We start from the raw sequence: 11,414 nt of genomic DNA, 5'->3' as shown, positions 1-11,414 counted from the left end.
TTGTGCGTGAACTTGTTTGGTTGCTTGTTTCTGTTGCATTCTGAATGATGAAAGGATGGAGGAAACGGAGGAAATGGTTTGGTGTTAGGTTAAGCTTGAACTTGAGTAAGTTAGGTAGATTTAGAATACCTCCCCCTGTTTATGGCTTCTGTTTAGTACTTAAGTTGGATAATTGAATAACGGAGTTCTAGGATTGCCTATGACTTATTCTATGGTTCCTCTAACCTAAGTTTTCACAACACCGTAAATATTAAACGTGCGAAACTTAAACCATACCTTGGCCGATCACTTAATTCACCCAAGGAAACCTCTCAACACAAAATCACAACCCCTCCAAGCTCAATCAAACAGCCCAAAAGCAAGCCTTGTCACCAACAAAGCTCCAAGTAATCCAAATTCAAGTCCAATGCATAAACACCCTCTTAAACTACACCTAATACACACATATATATGTTCCAATTCAGTTTTCTATTACCAAAAATAAGATTGAGCTAGGGTTAGGGTATTCTTACCACACCCATATGCTCAATAGATTGAGCCCACAAGTTCCGGAAGCTAACTTGAACCTAGAACATAGAAATTGGACAAGATTCACCATAGATTTTCAAGTTTATCAAAGAAAGAGGGATAGGGATTCTGAACTTAATAAGAGGTTTACTAGTGAAATTATTCGGATAGAAATATATCTGAAAAATATTAAAATATCAAGAATAAAACTAAAACTAAATATTAAGGATAAAATTAAAAAATTTATATTTACTATTTTATAATTTTTTTAGATAAAAATAGGAAATAATATATTTATAAATAAATAAAAATTATTATTAAAAATTGAATATTCAAATAAAACAAAAATAAACTATAACTTGTAAAAGCAATTTATAAGATTTGTTACATAAATATTAAAATGTATGAACTGTGATGTTGTTAAAGTAGCGTTTGGAAGAGAGACAAAGACTGAAAGACTAAGACTGAGAGACTGAGACTAAGACTGAAATAAGAATGAACTCTAATTTAATTTGCATAAAGAGTAAAGTTGGAATTAATTAATTGAAATGAAGATATTTTAGATATAAAATGTTATTAAAGGTTAATTTTCATTTTAAAAAATTTCAGTCCTCTGTCCCCACTTTTTGAAACTACTGAAATACTAAAATTTTAGAAGCATAGACTGAAATTTTAATACCAGTCTTTGGGTCAACGAACATGATATTGAGTTTCAATCTCTAAGTCTCTATTCTAGTACAACACAAATACAAATCATCATACAATATAAATAAATATATAAAAGTAGAAATAAAATCTTCAAACTCAATTAATATTTGGTGACTGCAAACTCAATTAATATAACGATAAATGAAAATTTTGTTATTTATCTACTAAATGCAGTAGTAAATATTGGACAAAATGAAATCATATTTTTATAAATATATTTATAGATAACTTAAAAATTAGAAACAAACACACTAAATAACATATAGCATCAATGGTAAAATATAACCTAAAAAATTACTTAAATTAAAAAAAAAATGTGCATGTGAATGTGATGAATTATAATAAATTTATATATGAGGAGTAAAAATAAAATAAAAAATAAAAAAGAAAATAAAAAAATAATTAAAAAAAGTAAAAAAAGATAAAATAAATAATGTGTGGAATAAATAAAAAATGTATTGTAATAGAAGATTGATATAATCAATTAATATAAAAGATAAAAGAAAAAAATTAAAATACGATCTCATTAAACAAATTTCAAGAAAAAATTTTGAAGAAGAATCTATTAATCAACTTTATAAAAATATTATAAAAAATTAAAATGCCTTTAAATAAAATAATTCTATTAATCAAAATACATAAAAAAATAATTGATATAAAACAAAATTGTAAATTTTTTTTAGCAAAATTAAGATAGAAAAACAAAAATAAAGAAATTACAAATATTACACTTGAAACACAAAATAGAGAGGAAAAAAGGATAGAAAGCACATTCTAATTATATATAATTAAAATATGTTGAGTTATTAAATTCAAGAAATTGAATTGATGAATAAAAATAATGATTAAATACAATAAATTCTGATGACTAAAAATAATAAATTAAACTAAAGAAAATTTGAAAATATTATCTGAGAATATAGGAATCATAGAATATATAATATAGAAGTATATATACATTAATAATAAAATAAAATCGTAGTATTTATTTCATAAGAACACATTTTAAAAATATTTATTTTTAAATAATTTTTATAAAATATTTTTTTATAATGTTTCTAGTCTATACTTTAAGGGCACAATTAGCAGAATCCATTAAAAAATTCTTAATTAGTTAATACAAATAATGATTAGTATACTTGATTTGGTTCAATAAATTAAAAGAAACAAATGTAAAAGGAAGAGATAAAAAAAAGTGATCGAATAAAAATGTGTAGCTATCAAAAAATAAAAAAAAAGTCTTTTTTAGTTTTTTATTTATTAATTATTAACTTATTATAATTAATTTCACATCATTTATTATGTGTCATTCATCTTACAAATTAACACAATCAATTAGTTTAATTATAGATGATGGTTTCAGTGGCTAAGAGAAGGGGGTTGAATCTTAGCCCCCTTTTTGCTTAGTAACACTTGCTGGTCTTTGAAATAACTTCAGGAGACTTTTATGTTTTTATCTCGTCCCTAGCCACGAGACTTTTTAGTTTTGTCTCGTCACTTGGCACGAGATATTTTTGGTTTTAGCTCCTGTGCAGTAGAAACAGAAATGGAGTAGTAGAGAAAGAAGATTACACCCAGATATATCCTGGTTCAGCTGCTAAGTGCAATGCAGCCTACATCCAGTCTCCATCACAACAATGATGGAATTTCACTATAATCAACTTGATTACAAACTGTAAAGTGCTAACCCAACTTACAAGGGGATTCCCACAGAATCATGAAACACAACATAGATGAACAAAGGAACTCTAAGACATCTATGGCTTTTTCTTTTAATTTTGCACTCTCTGTCTTTTTCCGCTCTATGGCTTTTTCATACAAACCTCACTATTTGCCTTTTTCCATGAGACTCAAGACATGACAAAATTAAACAGAAAAATACAAAACATAATACATTGAAGGAGAAGAGAAAACTGTTAGCTCAGGTAGGTCTGAGAATTCTGTGCCTTTGCACTCTCAAACTTTCTCCTTACTCCAAACAGTGGCTGTTCTCTCTTTTTATAGAAGAGGGAAGCCTCCACTTTTGAAGCCAAAAGTCAAGCCAACTTCTTCTTCTTCAAGAAACAGAACCGGTTTGGTCACATAGAGAGAGAAGAGATAACCATGCAAAAACCATCGTACAATTACCTCTAGTCCTTCCTTGGTTACCACTCTTTATCAATCCGAACGCTCCATCCTTGACTTGCTCTCCAAGATGGATTTCTGGCCCTTGATGCTTCATGATGATGATGACTTCATCTGCTTCAATCTTTTCCTCTTCCATCACTTCGCTACTCTAGCTACTTCCTGTGGTGGTTGATCAGAATCAAAGACAAGCCATGCCTCCAAGAATCTCTACCTTGCTGGCCGAATCTTCTTCTTTCATTTTGAGCATGAAGAGTCGAGATTACCTCACCAAATCTACCCATATTTGGTGAAAATCTCAGCCACAGCACACTTTTGTTTTGTTATGTTTTCTTGTCATCAACATGATGGTCTTGTAGAGTGTTCTTCCTTCACTTCGGTAGCTCCATTTTGTTTTCATGGTTTCTTGTGTAATAACCGAAGGAGAGAAGGAAAGAGATGAGAGAGAAGAAAGTATGAAGAAAAGCAATCAAGTGTGTTTGAATAAATTAATTAAAAAGAGTTGCTTTTACTTCCCTTGCTAGAGTGGCGTGTAGTACTATGGCAATCAATTAATTCAGCTGCAAATTTCTCTCTCATATTTTCCATGCAATAAATGACAATTTAATGAGTTTTGGAATCCATTGCATGGTAAAATTCTTGTATCCGTTGGAAGCAAACGAAACTTTGTTTTCTTTGCTTCATGGTTTCGGACCTAACATGCTTGCCTTCAATCAATTTTATTTTGGGCTTGTAACATTGATAATCACAACTGGCCCAAAAAATATTTCATCCATGAGATCCGATGAAAGGCATAAGGCAAATGATAACATTTGCTTTCCTGATGAATTTTTTTTTGGATCAAGCATGAGAAACAATCATGGTCTTGTAGCATTAAAACTCATTCTAGCCCAATAAACTAAAAATATTGTTTCAGCCATTATGATCACAATGGTTTAGCATTAAGGCTGAATGAAAACTATTCCAATGAGCTTGCTTTAATATTTTTTGTTCTGTTCGGCCCATTAAGGAATCTGCATAACAAAAAATTATCATACTTTGATCAAAAGTAAATTAATAATTTTGTTGTTAATAATGTTTGATCATCATCAAATTAATTTAGAGTTTTCCAAACTCATCAATAGATAATTAATTATAATTGATATAACCTATTTTACTGTACTTTCTAAAAAAAATAATTAAAAAGATACATTTTAATTTTCTGTTAAAGTAAAATAAAATAAAATACATAAATTAAATAGATATAAATATAAAAATTATCAAACTTTATTAACAATTCAAATAAATTAGTACCATAAAAATAAATTCAATGTCTATTTAAAATAATTACCGACCTTCTATTCTTTTAATTATTAATAATTTAAATAAAATAATACCCTATAACTTATTTTTTTATTTATTTTAAGTAATTACTAATATTTTATTTTTCTAATTATTTTCTTGTTTTATTTATCATTCATGTTTTTTTATCAAATACATTAATAAACAAATAAACTAAATTAACTACCTCAATTATACTTGGAATTCAACAATTCAACCTAATCTTTTCAATTTGGGATTAACTACTAACCATAGAAAATAAAAAATTTAGAGTAATTTAGTATTATGAACATTAACTATATGTTGTGAAATAACCTAAAATCATAATGTAATTTATTTTTAAAGAAATAATCAAGTATTATTGTTAATTATGAAATAACCTGAAATTATAATACATTTTATTTTAAAAAAACAATCAATCATTAACATTAATAAATAGAAACTATCGTCAAAATGCTTTGATTAAAAATATGAGGGGTTAATTACTATTCATTATTAATAATAAAATAATTCTTATAGAAATAAATGTTAAATAAGAGAAATTCTAAAATCATATATTAAATTATAACTAAATTTTGTATATTTTATTTTAAACATAATATAAAAATTTAATTTAAATTTATTTTTTTAAATTTTAGCCTCTCTCCTAAATACAACCTTTCAGATGTTATAGTAACTTAAATCAAGTATAGAATATAAGACCCAGAACTTTGAAAAGTCTTATTTTGATCAAGTCTCAAATCATATTGTTATTTATAGCCTTAATTTTGGAAATCATTTTATTAAAGATAATTAAGGCAAGTTTTGATTTATGGGATTTGAGATAAGTTATGATTATTATCCAATTTCACAATTATTGGATTATTTTCTATATTTAAAGTATAAGGTTGATAGTTATGAAATAATAAGGATTTTATATGATTTGGATTAGATAAGTAATATTTTAAATATTATTACTGCTATCTTGGAAAATGAAGAAATTAAGTATATTATTTCTAATTTTTAGATTTGGGCATTTTATTGAAAATAAAGTGTGAAATTGATGAGCAAATAGTATTTTATGCACTATTATTGTTGAATTAGAATTTATTTCTAATTACTACATTATACCTATTTTTAAGTGAAATTACTAAAATGTCCTTAACCCTAATTTTTGAAAATGAAACCCTAACCCTAAAACCCTACTCGTTGCTTCCCCCATGCCCCAGCAGCCAAACACACACAGTTTCCCCAACTAAATGAAAGAAAGAAAGAATGGGTTAGGAGGAAACGAAGGAAGAAAGGGGAAACATGGGAGGGGTTTGCGGAAGCAGATTGAGGGAGGAGGAAAGGCGGCACGGTGGACGCCACTGCCACCGTTGCCGCCGCTGCTGACAAGGAGGGGAGAGATCTGTGAGGGCCGAGGAAGGAGGAGGAGGAGAGAAAGACTCGCGCCGGCATGCGGGCTTTACTGCTGCCATCGCGCCGTCGCCTGACCGGGGGAGAAGACCGTCGCGCCTCACTGCCTCGCCACCGCCGAACTCGCGCGCAGAGAGAGAGGAGATGCGCGAAAGGGAGCCACCGCGGGGAAACCATCACCGCCTGTCACCGTCGCCGAGCGTGGGCCTTCGCCGTTCTCGTTGCCAACCAGCTTGTCGCATCACCGCTGACGCGCCGTCACCGCGCCATCATCCTCGTCACAGAGCCAGCTGCCGCATTTCACCGCGGTTGAGGGCGTCTCCACCACCGCACCTTAGCCGACGGTGCTGCCGATCTGTTGCTCCGCGGTGCCTAGCTGGAGTTTCTGTTGCTAATGATGGAGGTCAGTGGCCGCCGGAAGACACCATTGTTGTTGCTGCCGAACGAGAGAGAAGCCGTGCCACTGTTCTGGCCGTTAGGAGCAGTCTTGTGACCGCTAGAAACACCGCCGGAGATGCCGTCACTGGGCTCAGTCACTCCTTCTTGGTTGCGGTAAGGATTTTGTTTTTGGCTTTGGTCCTTTTTGAATTCTCGGAATGCTGTAGTTACTGAATGTTGCTGCAGCCGCCTCTGTCGCCGAAAACAGCCACCGAGTCCCCTGCTTTGGTAAGAATTTCCGAGTCGAAAGGCCTTTTGTCGCTGCTCTGTAAGCTTATGCTGAGGCATTGCGGTGTTGTCCATCATAGGGTTGTGGATTCGTGCTTGCATTCCGTGCTCGGAGCTGCAGCTGCCTCGTTTTGTCATCCCAGTAGGTATTTATGTTTCAAAAAGTCTCGCGTTAGTATTCTGTTGTGTTCGGTTAATGAATATGAGTTTTGATAACGTGGGGTTGAGTCCTGATTATTATATGTTGCGAATAGTGTTGCGATGGTTATTGCAAAAGTGGCTGGGAGCTGAGGTTTTGGTTGCCGTCAGTTCGGGTTGAGGCGAAAAGGACTCTGTGAGACGTTTGGGTTATGGAATTGCGTTTTGAGGTAGGGGCGCTTTCCAAAAACTATATTTTATATATTGGAATTATTACATATGGATACTGATGTGAGTGAATGTGTATTTGGTGATTGTATCGGCCTTATGTATGGCTTGAATTGCCTTGGTTGGTTATGAACATCTGTTGGTTGAATTGTTGTGTGGTTTTGTGAAATGAAATGCTTTTCAAGTTGATTCTTTTAAAGCTTTGAGATCGAGTTTAACCCGTTGAGAATTGATTTGAGTTAATTTTATTGAGAATGTGAAAAATAGAATCCACTCTTGAATTCAGTCTGGCTGGCTTTAAATGATTTGGTTTTTGATAAATGATTGTTACTGAACCATTTCTTTAAAGCTTTGGAAATGAGTTAATTCGGTTGATATTAGTGTGATTTTGAAACGGTTTCCTTGAGATATGCCAATGAGGCGACTATTGAATTTAGCTTGATTTTGAATTGATTTTTGGATTCTGGACTGTTGAAGAGGATTGTGAAACGGTTTAGTTGGGACCCGAATCGGGTGGCAAAGTCCAAGTTTTAGGGGAGGTGCTGCCGAAATTTCTATAAAATCCGAGTCTTTATTGAAATGTTGTCGGGCAAATGATGAGTTAAAGACTTCTACTATTTTATTTGAATTATCAAGAAAATGATGATTCATGCTTTTGAAATGAATTATAAAGAGAAAATTGTGATTTAGTCTTGCTTCTTAAGAAAGGCGTTGTATCTCTTTCAGGAGAAAGTTATTTGGGTGAAACTTATGTTTTAAAGCTGTTTTAAATGTGACAAGGGCAATGCCTTTGAATTTGACTTGAGGGTTTCAATTAAAGAAGTTTCAATAACTTTGAAAGAACCTGAATGTCTATTGACAAGTTTCATTTTGAAATGTTTTGAGAAAGGTTTTAAGTACTCTTTGAATTCTGAATTCTTGCAAGACTAAAACAATTTGAACAGTTGAAACGTCCTAGAATTTATCATGGGGGTCGAAGTTGGTTTTGCCTAAGTAAAGGAAACAGCTTTGAAAGAAATAACTGATTACATGACTCGGTTTGGCTTGGATCCTATTTTATTACTCAAATCAGAAAGCCAATGTTTTAATGATTTTAAATGAATTTGGCGAAATGAGTTATGTTATTCTCCCCTAGAGACTTGGGACTCTGTTGAGAAACTTTTGTTATAAAATCCCATTGTTGGATGGGTGATTTTGAATATCTCAAAGAGCTTTTTAACTTGCCATGATTATGGAAGTTTGGAAAGAGGATGCCGAGAGTGGCATTGTTTTAAAAGGGGAATTTACTTTGAGTAAAAGTGGCTTATGAGCCTGAGATGATTTGAGAAATGAGATCTTTAAAGCCAAGGCTGAAAAGAGTTGAAACTTGATTTCAAAGTGAAATGAATTGAGAAAATGATTTATGGCCTAAATGCCGATTTCATAAATCTGATGATTTTGAATGGTGGAAGTGCTGTTTTATTATGAGCCAGAATGGCTATGTATGATTATGAATATTGACTGGTTCTGGATTGAACCGTGAGCCGGAATGGCTGTGTATGATTACCAATATTGGCTGGTTCTGGACTGAACCGTAAGCCGGATGGCTGAGATGGATGTTGATCCATGGATGAGAATGAATGCATGTATATGCTGAATTATTGATAATTGTGATTTTGCACTTCCACTATCGGAGCTGAGGGTTTCCCTGGGAGGAAGCAGTGGCTAGCCACCACGTGCTCCAGGTTGAGACTCGAAGCTCTGTTGACCCTATGTCGTAAGTGTGGCCGGGCACTGTGAAAGTCCTGGATGAGCTCGCCCCCGTAAATATTCACCAGTGAGGGTGATGGATATGGATCATGATTATGATCAAGTTTATGATGAGTATAACTCGAGTTGGGGATACGCGACAGAGGGACAGTCCACCGTTGTTTTTGAAAAGAGGCATAAGACGGTTATGAATCACTGGTACGGTTTATCTTCATGTATCCTATTACAGTAATTCCTAAAAACCCTCTACTGAGAACCCTTTCGAGGATGATGTTCTCACCCCCCTACATTTTTCCCCTTTCAGGATATGGGCGCAGAAGTTACGAAGAGCTTATTTAATTGTTGTTGTAATGCTCTGTATTATTTTAGTTATGGTTTATTGTACCCTCGCCTTTATCTTGATATAATCTGTAAGAGGGATAGGAATTGTATTAGATTATGTTTGTAGTATTACTTATATATATGTATGTATATATATGGATGTACTCTTTATGAGTTTTTGTACGTTGTATGGTATTTATGGATGTACGTTATCGAACGAAAGAATTTTTGGGAGCGATATTGCGGTTTAAAGTTTTAAACAGGCTCATATTTTAGTATTAAATAATGTAAAAGTCGTCGTAATGTCCGAGCTATCAAAGGCGCGCAGCCGGAAGCGTGAGCTTTGGTAGTTAGGGTGTTACATAGAAACGTGGTGCATTCTCACCTACAAATTCAAAGGAGATTCTTGCTAGATCTATGTAACTTTATACATTATGCAGGGAAAAGAATCAAAGGATAACATCTATATCATCGTATACATACGACGGATGAAATTAATTAATATTATTACAACTTTCATAGTAAAAGCTTTAATTAATTAGGAGCTTCTAGTAGATGATCAAAAGGATTTTTTTTTTCTCTGTAATTAACATGCTTGTATATGTATCTAATTCTTAGAAGAAGGGGTAAATATAAATAATAATTTATGTATATATTCTCTGTCAATAATTTATATAAATTGTGTGTAATATGAATGTAATAAATTATATTAGATTCATGTATATGTACATTTAAATAAATATTGATAAAATATAAAAAAATTAATATATTAGTAAATTATTTAGCATTCATTAATTGTTAATATTATTTATCTATCTATATATCAAATTAATTCCTAACTTTGTATCAAGTAATTCATTTTAGTCTTTAAAATTAAATATCGTGCACTAAATTAGTCCTAATATTTCATATTAACAATTTAATGGACAAATCTAAAAATATCTATATGATAATGCCCTAATATTTTAGCATACTGTAAATTATACTATAATTTTATATATCATATTATAATTTTAAGTCAACTCTTTAAACACATAAAGTATATATGACAAAAGAGAATATTACAAAATAAAATTATAGTAAGATTATTTAAAAACACCATTAAAAAAACACATATCTTTTGTTAATCAAAAGTTAGAAGAAAAAAAATATACGCCTAATAATGATTAGTTATAATTGATTTGCTTTACAAAATTAAAAGAAATAAATCGGGAAACACTCTCAGAAGCATGCCACGTCAGCTCTATCATTAAATATAGAAAACTGATTTTTATATATAGAATAGATTATGGATGATAGCGGGTGTAAAGTGTTATTTCATAAATTTTTTTTTAATATATCACCTACACAAAATATAACATGTACTTTTCATCGCTAATATATAGGGGTGGCAACATGCACTTTACTCGTGGTATCCAATCCGATCCCACTCAGTCGGATAGGGTTGCCGATCCGATCTGCAGTGGGTAGATAAGAATGCGGGTAGGGTGTGGGTTGAGTCTCAATCCCATCCGATCAACCCGCACTCTATATATGTATATCTTATATACTTATATAAAAATATGTTTCAAGTGGATATTGAATTAAACACATTTCACTAATGCAAAATATTTTTAGCCACTAAAAGAAGATCATTAACTATTAATTTAATACTTTTTTTTTTACATAAAAATCGATTACACAGTGTATGAGACAAAACCACGTATGTTCTACCCAAAATGCAAGCGGCATGATAGAAGTTGTGATTGGCTTATCCAAACTAGTTTGATTTGAAAGAAAAGTTGTTGGGAGATTCGGAGATTCAATAGCAAAGACACATATACTATGGGGACAATTTTACAAGATCATGCTAAGTTGGACTCAAAAATAATTACAAATGCTATCAGGCCATTAGTTGAAGTAGACCCATCACTAAAGGTGAAATTTATTATTGCATAAATTCAATCCAGGTTTAACTACACTATAAGGTTGTGCTAAATACTACCACATGCTTGCATATTGCGCTAACCAACATCTTGACTAGCAAGTATATGTAAATAACATGTACAAGATGTCAGAAATTTACAAGATTTGAACAGAAAAGCTTGTACCAATGGAAATAGAGGTCAATAGGATTAATAGTGTATTTTTCACCTTTTTGTATATTGACCTTTTTTAGACATTTATGTTACTATTTTATATATTTATGCATGTTATATTGACCTATGATTTTTAAATTTTTTTTATATTTATTCGTTTTATTTTTGTATATCAAC

At 31.8% G+C, this 11,414-nt stretch overlaps 1 protein-coding gene and 1 long non-coding RNA gene across 2 annotated transcripts in view; one reads left to right on the top strand and one right to left on the bottom strand.

Annotated features, from left to right (window-relative positions):
• LOC107617288 overlaps positions 1–611 on the bottom strand; it is a 15,286-nt gene extending 14,675 nt beyond the window's left edge. The window contains exons 1-2 of the long non-coding RNA XR_001614893.2: positions 513–611; positions 277–433 (exon numbers count right to left, since the gene is read on the bottom strand). This is a non-coding gene — a long non-coding RNA (uncharacterized LOC107617288). The remainder of the gene's footprint in view (positions 1–276; positions 434–512) is intronic.
• LOC110265579 overlaps positions 5,869–11,414 on the top strand; it is a 6,381-nt gene continuing 835 nt past the window's right edge. The window contains exons 1-2 of the mRNA XM_021108529.1: positions 5,869–6,609; positions 6,682–6,898. Coding sequence (XP_020964188.1) covers positions 6,202–6,609; positions 6,682–6,898 — 625 coding nt within the window. The 5' untranslated portion in view covers positions 5,869–6,201. The remainder of the gene's footprint in view (positions 6,610–6,681; positions 6,899–11,414) is intronic.

This window comes from Arachis ipaensis, chromosome B01 (assembly GCF_000816755.2).
Source record: "Arachis ipaensis cultivar K30076 chromosome B01, Araip1.1, whole genome shotgun sequence".
NCBI lineage: Eukaryota > Viridiplantae > Streptophyta > Magnoliopsida > Fabales > Fabaceae > Arachis > Arachis ipaensis.
The sequence above is the reverse complement of the archived record's forward strand: the minus strand, read 5'-3'. Positions and strand labels throughout refer to the sequence as shown.